The sequence below is a fragment of the Vipera ursinii genome (genome assembly GCF_947247035.1).
Source record: "Vipera ursinii genome assembly, chromosome: 7".
Classification (NCBI taxonomy): domain Eukaryota; kingdom Metazoa; phylum Chordata; class Lepidosauria; order Squamata; family Viperidae; genus Vipera; species Vipera ursinii.
In genome coordinates, this window is record NC_139521.1 from 68,098,699 (window position 1) to 68,116,319 (window position 17,621).

Here is a 17,621-nt window from a genome sequence, read left to right on the forward strand (position 1 = left end):
GCCGAAGGACCATTGTGTCTTGGAGAGTGGTTGAGGGGCATTTAAAGGTTTCCAAAAAGTTTGGACCAATTTAATTCTGCCTTAACGCTATTCATGGTGAGGGATGTGGCAATGATTTTTAAGAAAACCCAAGTTGCAGGATTTTAATTTCTTCAGTTCCCAGTCGGGAAATTTTATCTGCCTGGCAGTTCACAGTAATATTTTTATTTTATTTTTTATTGGAAGCGTTTTTGGGTCATTGCTGTTCTACCCACTCCGCTAGAAGATTGATATACCGAAGCTTGGGTTTTTATCAATTTTCTAGGAGTGGGTAAAAGCAGATGACAGAAACAAAATATAAAATGTTGTAATGTGGCTGCCTAAGTAGTGAGTTGGAAAGATGGCTTGTGTTTTGCAGCGCAGGAGCGATTTTCTGGCGTCTAACGGTGCAGTCACACAATGGCAACGCTTTACGGCTGCAAATCCCCCATTTTTAACGTCTCGAGGATTCGTTTTTTTTCCAACCGTGGCAATTTTTTTTTTAAAAAAAAAGATGAGCGGACTGCAATTCTCAGATTTCCTCACATCCACCGTACAAATTTTCAAGGTCGAGGAACGCCGCAGTAGAGAGAGGGGGTAAGGAAACGAGAGTTGGAAGCGCCAAGGCCGCATTGCTCGAGCGTGGCGCGAAAGGAGCTCCGCTCTAGCAACCTGCCTCGGTGATTGCACCCGGGGAGGAAATGCGCGCCAGGAAACGAGGGGGGGGGGGCAGAGCGGCTCTCGCTCACGTGACCGCGCCGTCGCATTCTTCCCGTCAGCCATTTTAGATCGGAGTCAACGAGGCGGCGCCATTAAAAGTGCGAGAAAGAAGGAAATAAAGGGGGGGGGGGGGAGCCTGTTTCTCCCCGTAGCCGGAGCTCCGCTTCCCTCCCCGAGGAACCCGATTTTTCCCTTTCAGCGGCCGTCTATTTCTCTCCTCGTTCGAGACCGAGTCTCTACAGCGCGCCCCCCCCCCCAACACACGCAGGAATAGGCACACACACTCATGTCGGACGAGCAGTTCGCCGGAGATGAAGCCATGGCGGAGGCTTCGGAAGAGACCGAGCAGCTCGAAGGGATCGTGGCCCCCGGCGGAGACGGCACGGAAGGGGCCGAGGGTGGTGGAGGAGAAGGCGGCGGCGGAGGAGGAGGAGGAGGCGGCGGCGGCGGCGGCTCAAGCGAATCGGAGGGAGCCAAAATCGACGCGAGCAAGAACGAGGAGGATGAAGGGTAAGCGGGCGGCCTCCTTTCCTTCCTCCCCCCCCCCAATATCCACCAATTTCGGTCTCCGCGAGGCGCAGGAGCTGAACGGGCGGCCCGAGGAGACGGCGGCGATGGGAGGCGATCGCCTCTTGCAGGAAACGCGCCGTCGCCGCTTCCTTCCTTCCTTCCTTCCTTCCTCTTCCTTCCTTCCTTCCTTCCTTCCTTCCTTCCTTCCTTCCTTCCTTCCTTCCTTCCTTCCTTCCTTCCTTCCTTCCTTCCTTCCTTCCTCTCTTCCTTCCTTCCTTCCTTCCTTCCTCTCCCTTCCCTCCTCCGCCCCCCGTAACCCGGCCCTTCTCCCCCTCCCCATCTCCGAGGGAACCTTGGAAGAAAAGCGCGCTGAACTCGGGCGGCTGAGGCGCGGGGCGGTCGGGCATCGCCGGCTGTGGAAGGGTCGAAACTTCCGAAGGGCTTGTCCCAAAGGTGCTTTTTTTTTTTCTTTTCAGGAGGCAACTGGACTTTCTTGTTTTCCCCTGAAGACTGTTCCGCTTCTCATCCAAGAAACTTCTTCAGCTCTGACTGGATGTTTGGGGGGTGGGGGGTGGGTGGGTGGATTGGAAGGGTTTATATTCCTTGCAGACAGCTGGTCAGTATAAATCCACTACTCAGGTGACCCTGAGGATACGAAGAAGCCTCCAAGTGGCCTCAACCAGTCTCTAAACTAAAGTCTAAAAGAATGCAAATGACCAGCTGTCTGCAAGGAGTATAAATCCTTCCATTCCCCACCATCTAGTCCAGGGGTAGGCAACCTCGGCTCTTTTATGACTCATGGACTTCAACTCCCAGAATTCCTGAGCCAGTTGAAGTCCATGAGTCATAAAAGAGCCGAGGTTGCCTACCCCTGATCTAGTCAGAGCTGAAGAAGCGAAACGTCTTCAAAGAGAAAAGAAAAAGAAAAAAAAGTCCAGTTGAATCCTGAAAAAGCACCTTTGGGGCAACCGTGACCTGGATGACTGCAAATCTCCATAGCTATTCCGAAGGGATTGCTTTGGATCCCTGTTTTAGACAGCCACGTTCGTGACCCACTTCTCGTGACCCACTTCTCCCGCCCGGCCATCCTAGTGGAGGTGGGAAGAACTAGTCGAAATCACTGGCTTGTGGTCTGGCTTAGGACAACACCATTATTACAGGTAGTCCTCTGCTTACAGCAGATCATTTAGTGACTGTTTAGACTTACAATATCTCTGAAAAAAAAGTGACTTAGGACCATTTTTCACACATGACGGCAGCCCCCCCCCCTGGTGGTGTGCTTAAAATTCAGGCATTGACAACTGACTCATATTTATGATGGTTGCAGGGTCCCAGGGTCATGTGATCACCTCTTGTGACAAGCAAAGTCAACAGGGAAGCCAGGATCGCTTTACAACCATGTGACTGATTTAACAGCTGCAATGATTCAATTAACAACTGTGGCAAGACAGATTGTGAAATCAGCCCAAACTCATTTAACAAGTGTCTTGTTTAGCAGCTTAAATTTTGGGCTCAGTTGTGGTTGTAAGTCGATGGCTACCTGTATTATTTCATATGCCTTCTCCCCTGCCCAGTAACGTGAATTTCAAGAGTGAAATAGTTGGAAAGAACCTGCAGGATGAAAACTTAACAACAATCCTGTTTTGTTGTTAAAGTGCCATGTATACAGCTACAAAAATGTATTGTGGGAAATAGTGCTAGGTTGTAGCACCAGAGAATTTGTATAGATTTTTTCTTCATTTCGGGATAACAATCTGAAAAGTTTGTTTTGGGCTTGGGCATTGAATTTGAATGTCCTTTTAAAGTGAAATAATGATTAATGAGTACAGGAAAGTAATTGACATAAGCAGCCTCATAGACCCTATTGCCGATCCTTTTGATTTTGTGGTTGACATGGTTGGCTATTAAATATCTGGAGGGTATCCAGGTATTTGTGAGAAGAAAGCTTTGTATTTTGTATGCAGTGGAGTATATAGATTTGATTGCCTAAAACAGAGGATTTCAAACTTTTTCAGTTTTAAAAATTGTTAGCAGAACCCTAATCTTTAGTGATAAAAATTGGCTGTGTTTGAGTTATTTTTTTCCACTTTAGCCTGTTATAACTTTAAAGTTGTTGTGGAAAAACCTTTTAATGCAACCAAAACTAGTACATTATTTTAAAAAGCAGTTCAGGTATTACATATGATTTGCATGTTTTATTTGGAATAGACAGGTCTGTCATGGTGCATCAGTTTTGCATCAGGGTTTTTTTGGGTGTTTGAAAAAATATTTAAATAGTTAAGTAATAAACACATTGATTACCTTAAAGAGGAAGAATCTATTTTTGTTCAATGTGGAACTGTTAACATAAAGCAGACCAATATCTTGCTTAGCACATTTGTCACTTGGATATTTTTCCCCCAAGTCTTTAGCAAACGTATAGTTAGTGAAGGTTTTGGAGAGCAGACAACATTGTTTGGCCTCTAGAGCCACAAGGATATGGCTGGAGATGTTATGATATTAGAATAGGTTAGGATAATTTTTTTAAAAAAATTGGGAATGGGTTTTAATAGTTGCAAGATCTTAAGCCTTGCACAGGCTTAAGATACTAATTTTATCTCTTGGTTTCCTCCTCTCTTTAAGCTGATTTTTTTTGTCATGGTTTCTCTACTTAAATCCCCAAGCCTTCATCAGAAGTCCCAAATTTTAATTTTGTGGGATGCTTCAGTGGCCACATATAGTTATGTGTCCCTATTTTACAACATACATCTAATTATCTGCTTTTGATTCATAGAATCATAGCACTGGAAGTTCTTCTGGTCTAACCCATACTCAAGGCAGGAGTCTTATACTATCCCAATCAAATGGTTGTCCAATCTATTTTTGAACTATTGTAATGATGCATATTTATCTAATAAATGTGCTTATTTATTTTAACTTAAATATGCGTCAGCTGGTTCCTTTTGCATGACTACTTCTGAAAATGAGTTAATTATTCCATGCAGAAATTCAGCCCAAATATGAGGTGTTCTATCAACATTTGCATTTCATCACATGCTGTAAGCAAGTGCTAAAGTATAAGGTGCAAACTCAAGATAAAATTCCATGGCGTTGGCTTGGAAGAGAAGTGAGGCTTCAATATGCTCTTTTGACGTAGAGATAATTATCATTTTTTTTCTTCAGTATTTATATCTTCACATTTCCCTACATTTTGGCCTGTCTGGGAAATGTACGTGTGGTACCATTTCCAGATTATAAATTTCTTTGTCTGGAATTGCAATGCAGGGAGTGGCTGAACATGTCTATACTTATCATTTTGGAAATTGCTGTTAGGTATTTTATATGGCAAAGATTTACAGGAGTAATATCAGTGTAAAAATCTCTGAGGGAGATTGGGTGGTTTAGAAATAAGAAATATAAATAGATAAAAGATTACATGAAAATTTTCCTTGCGGTAGCATATGGAGCTATAAAGATAATTCATGAGAGTGAGTTCTGAAAACTTGACAATACATAATGATTGATTAGTAGATTCTGTGTCATGTGCAGTATACAGTATGCAGTGTATGCAGTGCTCACAGCAACAAAGATATGTTCACTTTCAAAATCAAGAGACTGAAGCCAACATACCATCACCAGTATTTTTAAATTTGCTGCAGATTTTGTCATTGATATGCATTCAAACAAAAACTTGTGTTTGCAGTAAGATCTAAGACACCCCATCGCTTTGTTTTGTTGCAATAGAGTAAAAGCAGCCTTGGATGTGACATGTAAGCAGAGCCAGCCAGTTGTGTGGTCACTTCCATGCCAAGGTGGCAGCCCTACTTTATCTTGTGTAGGTAAGCGTATAGCTGTGGGAAGTATTTTAGGCTACTGAGTGGGTGTTAGCTTGAACTGTCGGCAGCATGGAGGAAGGAAGGGGTGTTTGCCGTTAGGACAGCGTTTCGATTAACTTTGCTATGTGTGTAACCTCTTCTGAGAGAGTCTTTCGGACTGATTGACAGCAGTTAGGTTTAGGCTACTTGTATTGGGCTTTTCTTTTCCTGATTTTCTCTTGTCATGCAGTTTCCATCTGCAGACCAGCCTTTTAGCTAGAGCAGTTTTTGAAAAATAAGATCTTTGGTTTGAATCACCTCCTCCCATGATTCATTGATTAAAATCAGTGGGGTTTGTGTGTGTGTGTGTATGTGGCCTTTGCCAGATTCTATTTCTCTTAAATATTAACATAAGGAATAAATTCTGGAGACACTTCATTTTTCTAGTGCGTTAGGTGACAGAAGGTGATTGTGAACATGAATTTGGTTTGTTTTTGAACATATTTGTAATCTTGGAACCTTAAAGGCAAGTTGGGTGTACTTGTGACATACGCTGGTAAGTGAAAGTATAGCGTTGATAATTTACAGCTTGAAACTCAATTATGTCTACAGAAAAATGTTCATCGGTGGCCTTAGCTGGGATACTACAAAGAAGGATCTTAAGGATTACTTCACAAAATTTGGTGAAGTTGTAGATTGCACCCTGAAGTTAGACCCAATTACAGGGCGGTCGAGAGGCTTTGGCTTTGTGCTGTTCAAAGAATCTGAGAGTGTGGAAAAGGTAAGTTTGTTTTTATTTTTTTCAAATTAGACAGGCTGCCTAGAGCTGTCTCCAGGCGAGATGGGTGGCATATAAGTTTAATAAACAAAATAAATAGTGGAAATAATGTGCAAGTTCTTGAGGTTCTGTTAATTTCGAGAGAGCACAAATTGTAAGGTAAGGGTTTGTTGCGTTATAGTCATAAAAATTTAATATGTTTTATTTTGTAAAGCTTTTCTTAAAAAAAAAAATTGCTTTCAGGTCATGGATCAGAAAGAACACAAACTGAATGGCAAAGTGATTGATCCTAAAAGAGCTAAAGCAATGAAAACAAAAGAACCAGTGAAAAAGATTTTTGTGGGTGGCTTGTCACCAGATACGCCGGAAGAGAAAATAAGGGAGTATTTTGGAGGTTTTGGTGAGGTGAGTTAATTGTTTTCGTATCTTGGTTAAAGAATTCTTAATTATTTAGATAATTGTATAACATGCTCCTGAAGAAGAAAAGAAAGTAGTCCTCAACTTATGACCGCAATTGAGCCCAAAGTTTCTGTTGCTAAGCGAGATAGTTGTGAAGTGAATTTTGCCACATTTTATGACCTTTCTTGCAACAGTTGTTAAGTGAATCACTGCCATTGTTAAGTTAGTAACCCAGTTGCTCAGTGAATCTGGCTTCCCCCATTGACTTTGCTTGTCAGAAGGTTGCAAACCGTGATGATGATAATGATGATGATAATAATAATAATAATAATAATAATAATAATAATAATAATAATAATAATAATAATAATAATAATAATAATTTAATTTCATGTGACCCAAGGACACTGCAGCTTTCAGAAATATGTGTCAGTTGTCAAGCATCTGAATTTTGATCATGTGACAATATGGATGAGGTCATAAGTGTGAAAAATGATCATGTCACTTTTTTCAGTGCCTTTATAACTTCAAACGGTCACTGAATGAACTGTTGCAAGTCGAGGACTACTTGTATTTGGTTTGGGTGTTGGTTTGACCAGTTTATTTGACTCACAGTTGCTCATGCAAATATCTGTTTTAATCTTGTCTTTAATTAGAGGGCACAAGTGCATAGAGTTTATAATACCTGGAATCTTAAGTTATCATAAACCAAGTACTTCTTGGAATTCCTTACTTTTTTCCCCAGAAGTCAATTTCAGCATTGATCTGTAACTGATTAGAACAGACACGTGACGTCGCACGACGTATCGGAGCTTTTTCTCCATTGCTGGCAATGGGGTGGGCGCGGCTTCCACGTGACGCATCCGGCCTGTGGGCCGGCAGTTTGACACCCCTGGATTAGAATGCCGTGTTTGTATTGGTGATCATTTCTGGAGTTGTAAAGTAATGCCAGCTTCACTAAAATCAACAGGTGTTTTAGCACTGAGTTTAAATGGAGAGGGGAATTGCATTCATTTTATTGTAGAAGCAGTTCTATTATATGGACAGAGCATTTCAAATTAAATGTAAGTAGTAAGTTTTGCAGAGATGGGTAAAATTTCAGGCATCTTTTCTGTAAAAAGTGAAAGAACTATAAACTCTTAAGAGCTAATTTTTCTTAGTGAGTGTGTAGACATACCGATTTATCAAGATGCTGAGCTGTATTTTATATTGATTTTTGTAATTACCAGTTTTATGTATACTTTTGTAAATAAATACAAATCCATATATGATCAGCAGTATAAACATCTAACTCAATAAATGGACTAACATGAACTAGTTTCTTCAGATTATTTAGTATAATAGTTGCTTAACATTATTAAATAATAAATAACTGTTAAGCTTTATAATAATTTAGACTACAGAATAACTGATTTTTATCAATCTCATTTGGTATATTGATCAGGTGGAATCAATAGAACTTCCTATGGACAACAAAACCAATAAGCGCAGAGGATTTTGCTTCATTACTTTCAAAGATGAAGAACCAGTGAAGAAAATCATGGAGAAAAAATATCATAACGTTGGTCTTAGTAAAGTATGTTTCAAGCTATGATTCCAAAACGCCTTCTTTTTAGAAAGCGAATCCTGGTTTTGTTCAGGTCAGTGCTTTGAAGATTGAAGTATAGACAGGAGAGAACACAAATGGACAGGCTGGTGTGGATTCCTTGGATGAAGCTACACTTGTAACAAGTGTGATGCATCTTTTGCATGCTTCTCAAAAATCCTCTGGTGAACAAATATTTGGAATCATTATTTGTGATTAATCACACACAGTCCTTTCATCTTTGTTTAATCTATATAACAATGAGTTGGTAGAGTTGAAAGAAATTGCACATTTTGCAGAACTGGAAAAATTAATATGGGAGGCTATGTGCTGCAACATTTATGCCATAGGTTACATTATTTTGTGTATGTTTCTGGGTGTGTATGTGTGTTTGTGTTATGTGGTCTAATTTTTTGTTTCAATAAGAGTCACCGGTTTTCTAACTGCTTTTGATTTGATATAGTTTATTAATTGTGATAGTAATTTCAAAAAGATTCTTCTGAAGTATATGATGATGGGTTATCATTATTTTTACTAATGGTGTTTTCTTGCTTTTACAATTTTCCCCCCAGTAACAGTATTGGATCATGTATTACTTGGTGAAATTAAGTTAATTTCAAAAGCAAACGTTTAATAAGGTTTTGCCAATTACAAAAACATTAAACCTGGTAAATATTGTCTCATTAATTCTTGTTACCAAGGTATTTTGAGAGAACCTGTGATGTGATGCTAAACCGTTTTTTATTATTGTTAAATTTGCATTTTATATTGACAAATCATATGATGAATATGTTGCTTTGCCTTGCCCAGTGATCGTAGAAGCATTAATGTCATAGGTAACAATGATAATGTGGACTAAATAACGCTTCACAAAAATATCGAAATATTCAGTTGACTTTTTTTTTTTAAATGTTTCAGTGCGAAATAAAAGTAGCAATGTCAAAAGAGCAGTATCAGCAGCAACAGCAGTGGGGGACTCGAGGCGGATTTTCTGGAAGAGCCCGTGGCCGTGGTGGAGGTAGGCTTCTGCAATTAAAAAAAACTGCCAGTCTTTTTCCAGATGCCTGAGAGTTTTGAGTTTCACGGTTCTTTTCAATTTTTCACCAAAGTTAAAATCCAGCCACTGGCTTTGTGTTTAGAATGCAGACATTAATTTGTGTGCCGTTCTTTTTCAAATTTCAGAAAGAACTGTTGGAGGGAGATAATTTTGAACAGTTGGGAAAGTTATGTAACACATCCACACGTGTGGCACAACGTGATCTAGCTGCTGCTCCTGCAGCAGCACCATAAAAAAAAACACCCTCATTGGCTTGCCTGAAATTAAAACGCATGGATTGTTTTTGTACAGCGTTTTAATAGTTAAGCGTGATGTGAAAAACCATGCCTGCGTAAAATTAGGTCAATGAGAGAAATGCCTTAGCCGGGATCAGAAGCAATAATATGGTGTCCCTTTATCTGCATTTCTCCCGTGCGTGTTGTCTGAACCCAGACAAGAAAGAGTTGGGCTCAAAGTTCGTCCCCCCTCCCCCTTCTAGCCTGCTGGGAGACGAGGCTTCTCTACCCCCTGCTTACCCCTCCCTCCATAATAACACGGGGAAAAGGTAGCAAGAGGAAGATTGCTGAGGTGTTTCCATTTTCTCTTTTTAATACCTTTTCTTTCTTTTTTTTTTTTTTTTAAAAAGTGAGAGGCAGCTTGCTTCAACAAAGGTGGCTGGAATTTTCTGCTTGGATGGCAACTTTGATTTGGTATCTTTTGCCATGTTATTTAGTACCTGAACTGAAGGGTGCATGGCATAAACATCGTTAGCATAAAGTTTGTGCAATATACAAATTTATGCTCGTATAATTTTGGAAACAAGCTACTGTTTTGGAAGGGCCAGTTTGCTTGAATGCAGTTATCGAATATCCAAAGCTTAGGCTTGATTTCCTTTTCTTGCTCTAATTTTGTTGTAGGCTCCAGTCAAAGCTGGAACCCAGGATACAGTAATTATTGGAATCAGGGCTATGGCAACTATGGATACAACAGTCAAGGCTATGGAGGCTATGGAGGCTATGATTACACTGGCTACAATAACTATTATGGATATGGAGATTATAGTAGTACGTATACAGCAAAATTTATCTTGATGTACCACGGAGGTGTGAATAGAAGGGGAAACAGTTCTGCCAAAGCATTCTGGGTCAACTATAAATCAGGTTCTTCTCACTTCTCAGCTTTTCCACGTGCTCCTCTCCCGTCTGCCCAAAACTTTCTGGACATAGGTCATCTAAAAGGAGCTATTCCATATAATAATAATAATAATAATAATAATAATAATAATAATAATAATAATAATAATAATAATAATAATAATAATAATAATAATAATTTTTATACCGCCCTTTTCCCAAAGGACTCAGGGTGGTGTACAGGGCAATACAATAAAATACAATACATAAAAATTAAAAGAAATATTAAATACAATAGCCCAATTAAATACATTAATACAAAATGTTAAAATACCCCTAAACCCATCAGACCAGGCCGGCTTGTTCAAATAAATATGTTTTTAGGTCACGTCGGAAGGAGCGAAGGTCGGGAGCCGTCCGGAGCTCCACCGGTAAACGGTTCCAAAGGTCTGGCACACCCACAGAGAACGCCCTCCCCCTGGGGGCCGCCAGTCGACACTCTTTGACCGACGGCACCCTGAGGAGGCCCTCTCTGTGGGAGCGCACTGGACGAAGGGAAGTTGATGCCGGCAGCAGGTGCTCCCGTAAGTAACCCGGACCCATGCCATTTAGGGCTTTATAGGTCGTAACCAGCACCTTGAATCTTACCCGGAGGACAACCGGAAGCCAATGCAGCTCACGGAGTAGAGGTGTTACATGGGAGTATCGGGAAGCCCCCACCACCACTTGCGCGGCTGCATTCTGCACCAGCTGGAGCCTCCAAGTAGTCCTCAAGGGCAGCCCCATGTAGAGAGCATTGCAGTAGTCCAAACGGGAGGTCACAAGTGCATGAGTGACTGTGCGCAAGGCATCCCGGTCTAGATAGGGCCGCAACTGACGCACCAGGCGAACCTGGGCGAGGGCCCCCCTAGTCTTATAACCACAATTGAGCCCAAGATTTCTGTTGCTAAGTGAGATATATTTGTTAAGCAGATTTTGCCCATTTTATGACCTTTCTTGCCACAGTTGTCAAGTGAATCACTGCAGTTATTAAGTTAGTAACACAAGTGAATCTGGTTTCCCCATTGACTTTGCCTGTCAGAAGGTCTCAAAAGGTGATTACATGATCCTGGGACACTGCAACTAGCATAAATATGAGTCAGCTGCCAAGCATCTGTATTTTGATCACCTGACCATGGGGATGCTGCAAGGATCGTATGAAGAACAGCCATGTTCCTCTTTTCAGTGCCGTAGTAACTTCGAACACGCACTGAAGAAACTCTTGAAGTTGAGGGCTACCTATACAGAATATTATGCAATTTTGCTGCTATTTAAAATAACGGCAAAGCTATTGTGCTTGTAGTGATCGGCTTTTCAAAAGATGGAACGTTCTTTTCTACGAGCAGTTGAAAATCTGAGCAGAAAATATTGGACCCCGTTTTAGAAAAAAAATCTGTCCCAGAAAATGAAAACTCTCAATTTCTAGTGGAATCCTATAGTTCGTTCTGAAGAACTTTTGAGCCTTCAGTTGCTTCTTGTTGCAGAGCCATTATTAAGATATATCGACACTAGAGGCCCCCCACAGTGCTTTTAATTCTTTCTCTTCCTTTTTATGTATTGCTCTTTGCATCTTTGCAGTATCTTGCACAAAAATTGCTAAGGAACACCTGAAAAGATTGGAGAAACATGCCAGCTTGGACAAGAAGTTGGTATACCTGCTCATAAGTCAATATAACTTGAAGCTAGAGTAATGGGCAGTGTCCTTTACAGAGTACATAACAGGCATTTCGAAAGATACCTGTAGAACAGACGTGTCAAACTCGTGATGTCACATGACGTCGCTCAACGTATCGGAACTTTTTCCCCATTGCTGGCAATGGGATGGGCGTGGTTTTCTCGTGACACACAGTTTGACACCCCTGCTGTAGAAAATTGTGGACTTTCTAACAGATGATTGTTTAGCAGAATGTGGTGCTAATCAAGTGTATCATTAATGTTTTAGCAGATTTGTTTTTTTAAATCCCATTTATATCCTGCCCTTCTCCGAAGACTCAGGGCGGCTTACAATCTAAAGCACAAATCAATGTGCTTAGCAATAGCCTTCATTCTATGTATATGCCTGCTTATTAGGGCTTTCGTCCCCCCCCCCCCCCAGCGGCATTATTACAAAGTCAGCTTAATTGCCCCCAACAATCTGGGTCCTCATTTTACCTACCTCAGAAGGATTGAAGGCTGAGTCAACCTTGAGCCTGGTGGGACTTGAACCTGCACTAATTGCAGGCAGCTGGTGTTACTTAAGGAGGCATTAGCCCACTGCTCCACCAAGGCTCTTCTATATGATGAAATAATTAAGACTCAGCCTTCTCCCATTATTATTACTACCTGCTTCTGGAAGATTCCTAGAGAGTATATATTTTTTTTTTAAAAATGTGATCATCTGATTTTTATTTTGGCAGATAATTGTTTAATAAATTAGATTTATACCTGTTTTATATACATTTGCAATTTTAATATATGTGGAGGTTTTCTTGGTTTTCCTGACCTTTTACAAAGGAAATGGATGTTTTGCAATAGCTTCTTTAGTCTTTTGAGCCTTACACCTGAACCTTTTGTTTAGATCCACAGAGTGGTTATGGGAAGGTATCTCGGCGAGGGGGCCATCAAAACAGCTACAAACCGTACTAAATTATTCCGTTTGCAGACTATTGCAGACAGGTATGTCCCGCATTTGCAAAGCTGCATTCTAATTCTAACTTCGTTAATTAATAGTAGTTTTCTCAAAAACTTTGTGTAAAATATTGTAATAATGTTTTAAAATTTTACAGCACCCAGAAGTGCTTACCGTAATGTAACATAATGACTTTGAAGATAAGTAACACACGTCCTCTTAAGCTTTTAACCATTTGCCCTATAAAATTAACAAGTCAATAAATTTTAACAGGTAAAGTACTGCTAATGGGTACAAATTAAGGAATTGCCGCGAACTAGTATTGCCTACTAACTCTGATATTATACCTTGTTTGTACCCGCCAGCGGGAACTTCCTTGCAGGCCCTGTGTCGCGCTGACTTCCCGATTCTCACAGGCCCGCTCAATGCGGACAGGGTACGAGATGCTCACGCTCTCGAATGCTGCCGTTTGGTATGGTCTCTTCCAACATCCTGTATCAGCATTATAATAAAATGGATACTTCAAGCTTTGCCTTCACTTATTTCTTTGCTTGTAAAACAAAACTCCTCGTAATATAATTTTAATGCATTTTTTACAGGCCCAGTAATGGTTAAAATACGTCAGCTTACTGAATAATTTTAACTGTTTGTTCTTCTAAGGATACAGCTTGTCTCTGGATTTTCCAGTATTAATTTTATATTTCATTAATCTATTTTAATGCTTGCTTTTCCCATTTTTGTAGACACTGTTGTAGCAGTAATTGCAAGATGTTCTTGAGCTGAAGTCCTGTTGTGACAACTTCTCTAACTTTTCAATATATACATAGATATAGATCTATATCTATAGATTCACACACCCCTATTTGCTACTTATAGTAGACTATTAACTCTTTTTCCTCATTGCCTTCCTCTTAATGGACAAATAGTGCTGTGTAGCTGCCCAGAATAAGCCTTTAACAGAGGTCTTGGGCCAGAATAGTCACTTAAATCTCCCTTAACGGCTACCTAGGGGTGGTTGAGGATTAAAGGTACGCGGAGATGCTTTATGGCATTTTGTGGAATTAAATATTTCTTGAGCCATTTCAGATGTGGAAAGATCCTTTTTCAAACCGTGGTGCACATGTGGCTCTCCAGCTCATGGACTCTCCTGTTCAGCTTTAATATAAAAAGCACATTTGATTAATGTGGACACAATATTTACGTAGTGGGAAATAGGGCTGTCTAAACACGTTTTTGTAAATTTTGGCTACCTCGTTGCTCTTCCCAAACTGACTTGCCTTTCTTTCTCTCTAGGTGGACAAGCAGTATTCTCCACTGGAAGATTCATTTTGAGGCGGCTCAGGCTGCCCGCTAACCGCGGTCAAACTAAAATTAAAAAAAAATTGTATCACGTCACTGAATTGTGAAAGTAAGATGTTGGGGTCCCTCTGACGTTTGATTGCACTCTCTTGGCAACAGAATTGTTTCACCGTCTTACGTTTTTTAATTGCTACACTTTAAGAATCAATTTGATTTAACGCCCCGCTCCCATTTTGTTCCCAGTATTGTAGAGCAGGTCTTGTGTTTTAAAGTCCAGTGTGACAGTGTCATGATGTAGTAGCGTCTTACTGGTTTTTTAAATAAAATCTTTTTGTATAAATGTGTATTGGATTTTTTTCCCCCCTTAGGAACTGAGAAAATTATTGGAAATTTGACTGAGGTTTTTTTTGTCGTTCATGAAAGGTGGTATCCAACTACTTATTATTTATTTGTTTAGCGTATGATGATGTACAGAAAACGGGGAGTCCACTGCACTGGAGACAATAGATGTTCAGCAGCCAGCAGGATCCAGAAGCAGCCACCAAAGCGCCTTGGGGTCGAGAGGTTTATGTTTATGCTTATGTTTATTGGACTTATATACCGCCCTTCTCCCGTAGGACTCAGGGCGGTTCACAAGGAATTTAAAATAACAATACACATTACAAAAGTTAAGAATAATTAAAATAATTAAATTTAGTCCTTGAATAAAATAAAACCCCTATTAAAGTCCAATTAAAACCCAATTAAATAAAATTACAAATTAAAATTCTCAGTCCTGGCCGGAAAGCTCAAAGAGCCAGGTCTTCAGGTCCTGGCGAAAGGAACGAAGGTCGGGGGCAGTCCTAAGCTCCACAGGCAACTGGTTCCAGGTCTTGGCTAATGATGTCACTGTTGCCAGGGGATGCCCAATGGGGGCTGTCTCTCTTATCCCCACTTGAGCTCCCACCAATTTATCTACTTGCATTTTTATATGCTTTCGAACTTCTAGGTGGGCAGGAGCTGGAGCAAATGGCGGGAGCTCACCCTGCCAAGCAATACCCAGGTCTCGAACTCGGGCTTGCCGATCATCATGCCTCCGTTTTAACCACAGAGCCACCACACCCCTTTTATTCAACTAGTGATAAATGGTTAAAACTTCACAGTACGGGCACCAGGAGCACATCTACGATCTGAACAATTTTTAAAATTTGATTTCCGTTGGTAGAAAGTAAGAAAGATTATATAGGATTTCATTCTGGTTTGCACTATCTAGAACACAGAGGCCACCATATGCTGCATCACGTCACTGCTACACGTATTCTGTTTTTGGAGATTCAAACATTGAAAAGCATGGGAATGCAGCTGAAGTAAAAGACTTCCTATTAGAAAGTGGGGGTAGATAATCCTATATATAAGTTCTTCTCAACATCCTTGAAAGCTCATTGGTGTTTCCAAATTCCAGAAAAGCTGATTGTGACTTAATGGATGCTAGTTAACAAATAATAGAGTATTCTTGAGAAAAATACCAAGAGCTTAATTTAATCCGCGAAGGGGGGGGGCGGCTAGAACTAAAAAAACTAATTCTATTTGGATGTCTCTCTCCTATTCTAATTGAGAAAGTCACTTCTTAGATTGAATAGAATAAGAAATTCTGTTCAGTTTTTTTGGTATAAGGATTCTATTTAGACCTAATAGCCTGTCACTTTGCAAGAAAGTACTCTTCCAAATAGAAGATGGAGCATGAGCTGCTTTATTAATGGGTGAAACTGAGCAGTTTATATATAAAAATAGGGTTTCAACATAAATATTTGTACTTCATACAGCTTTGTACACTAGGTTTAAACGTTCCTTACATTGGAATAACTCCTGTGGCTATAAGAACTATGAAAACAACAATGATGATAAATATTATTGCTATAATTATGATCATTTTAGTATTTTTCCACCACATCTTCTTTGAAATCTTGATAGTAGTTTTTTGGAAGCCATGAGCCTGAAATCAGATGGGAAAAATGATTAAAAATAGGATTCATTCAGTAAGATGAAGCTGCTTTAAAAATGCACCATACATTTTGTTTAATAAGCTTGTTTTATTTACTTAAAGAATGATTAAAATGTTTAAAACCAAAGACTATTTGGTTTTATATAGTTATGATGAATGTGGCAGGTGAGGAAGAGAAAAAATCAGTATAACGTAGATTAATTTCACCTGAATGGGTGAAAGTTGAAATCAATACTTGATTTTTCCTCTTTTGTACCATTTATCATAGAACGTGGGAGAAACTTGTTGAGCAAGGGGTATTTCTCAAGTACAAGTAGTCCTTTGAGAACTTCCATTGCTAAGAGATGAGATCATTGAGTCAGTGCTTGATATTTTTGCCATGGTTGTTAAGTGATTCACACTGGTTGTTAAGCATTTCACATGGTTAAGCGGATCTGGCTGCTCCCAATGACTTCTCTTGTTGGAAAGAAAAGTTAACAGATGGGATGATGAAATGTTGTACATACATGCTGGTTGCCAAGCCCCCAAATTTTGATCACATGATTGGGGACGCTTCAACAGTCCTGAGGATCGTTACAAGTTACTTCCCGTTGTAACTTGATCATTAAATGAGTAGCTGTAAGTTGAGGACTACCTGAAATAGGTTTTGACTGCTACATCTTGTTGGATGCAAGTCTCTCTCTCTCTCTCTCTCTCTCTCTCTCTCTCTCTCTCTCTCTCTCTCTCTCTCTCTCTCTCTCTCCCCCTCCCTCCCTCCCTCCCTCCCTCCCTCCCTCCCTCTCTCCCTCTCCCCTCTCTGCTAGCTGAGGGTTAGGCAACCTTGGCTCTTTTATGACTCCTGGACTTCAACTCCCAGAATTCCTGAGCCAGCATGACTCAGCTTGGAAACCTCTCCCTTTCCCCTCAGCATGGCTGGCTCAGGAATTCTGGGAGTTGAAGTCCATGAGTCATAAAAGAGCCTACCCCTGCGCTAGCTAGTACTGTTAGAAAGTAGATCTATCCTTTGCCATCATTCTGCCTGCTTTCAAGGTCATCTACACATCTAAAGTAAACAATTACCGCTGTTTCAAGATCATCACTTCGGTCAGCAAGTTCACTCAGTCGCTCTCCTCTTTCTAGGACCTTTTCAATGTTTTGGGTCATAACGGTTTTCACGTCATCTACTTGGACTTGAAGTGTAGAAATGGCGATATCATTGGGTTTAGCCATCTGCCAAAGGATACAGTTTACTTTATTAAGACTTGATACAGGTAATGCCAGCCTGTCTTAATACACTTAAGTTAAGACGCCTCTTACTATTTCGTGAAAAGTGTGCTGTGGACTTAGTTGTATACTATTTAATATTTAATAATAATAATAATAAGTTGGAAGGGACCTTGGAGGTCATCTAGTCCAACCCCCTGCTCAGGCAGGAAACCTTATACCATTTCAGGCAAATGGCTGTCCAGTCTCTTCTTAAAAACCTCCAGTGTTGGAGCATTCACCACCTCTGGAGGCAGGTTGTTCCACTGGTTAATTGTTCTAACTGTCAGGAAGCTTCTCCTTAGTTCTAGGTTGCTTCTCTCCTTGACTAGTTTCCATCCGTTGCTTCTTGTCCTGCTTTCAGGTGCTTTGGAGAATAGCTTGACTCCCTCTTCTTTGTGGCAGCCCCTGAGATATTGGAACACTGCTATCATGTCACCCCTCATTCTTCTCTTCGTTAAACTACACATACCCAATTC

At 40.4% G+C, this 17,621-nt stretch overlaps 1 protein-coding gene across 4 annotated transcripts; it reads left to right on the plus strand.

Annotated features, from left to right (window-relative positions):
• The first annotated feature begins 781 nt into the window (after positions 1-781).
• On the plus strand, positions 782-14,259 carry HNRNPD (heterogeneous nuclear ribonucleoprotein D). 4 transcript variants are annotated; one of them, XR_014493034.1, is made up of 10 exons: positions 1,196-1,248; positions 4,972-5,066; positions 5,655-5,823; positions 6,064-6,225; positions 7,664-7,795; positions 8,723-8,822; positions 9,758-9,904; positions 12,570-12,667; positions 12,986-13,092; positions 13,914-14,259. XR_014493034.1 is itself a non-coding variant. In XM_083367331.1 (8 exons), the coding sequence occupies exons 1-7, from the start codon at positions 1,025-1,027 to the stop codon at positions 12,635-12,637; spliced, it is 1,002 nt and encodes a 333-aa protein (XP_083223457.1). In that variant the 5' UTR covers positions 782-1,024; the 3' UTR covers positions 12,638-12,667; positions 13,914-14,259. The 4 variants fall into 4 exon arrangements, 1 of the variants encoding a protein (XP_083223457.1); XR_014493035.1 differs by lacking the exon at positions 1,196-1,248 and adding an exon at positions 1,842-2,408; XR_014493033.1 differs by lacking the exon at positions 4,972-5,066 and having other exon boundaries at positions 782-1,248.
• The last annotated feature ends 3,362 nt before the right edge of the window (positions 14,260-17,621 follow it).

What these genes read in the sequence shown, in the direction of transcription:
- HNRNPD (XM_083367331.1), top strand. Translation starts at nt 1,025, where the DNA reads ATGTCGGACGAGCAGTTCGCCGGAGATGAAGCCATGGCGGAGGCTTCG. An exon ending in AATCTGAGAGTGTGGAAAAG is followed by an intron (nt 5,824 to 6,063) that starts GTAAGTTTGTTT and finishes AATTGCTTTCAG; the next exon opens with GTCATGGATCAGAAAGAACA. An exon ending in TGGATATGGAGATTATAGTA is followed by an intron (nt 9,905 to 12,569) that starts GTACGTATACAG and finishes CCTTTTGTTTAG; the next exon opens with ATCCACAGAGTGGTTATGGG.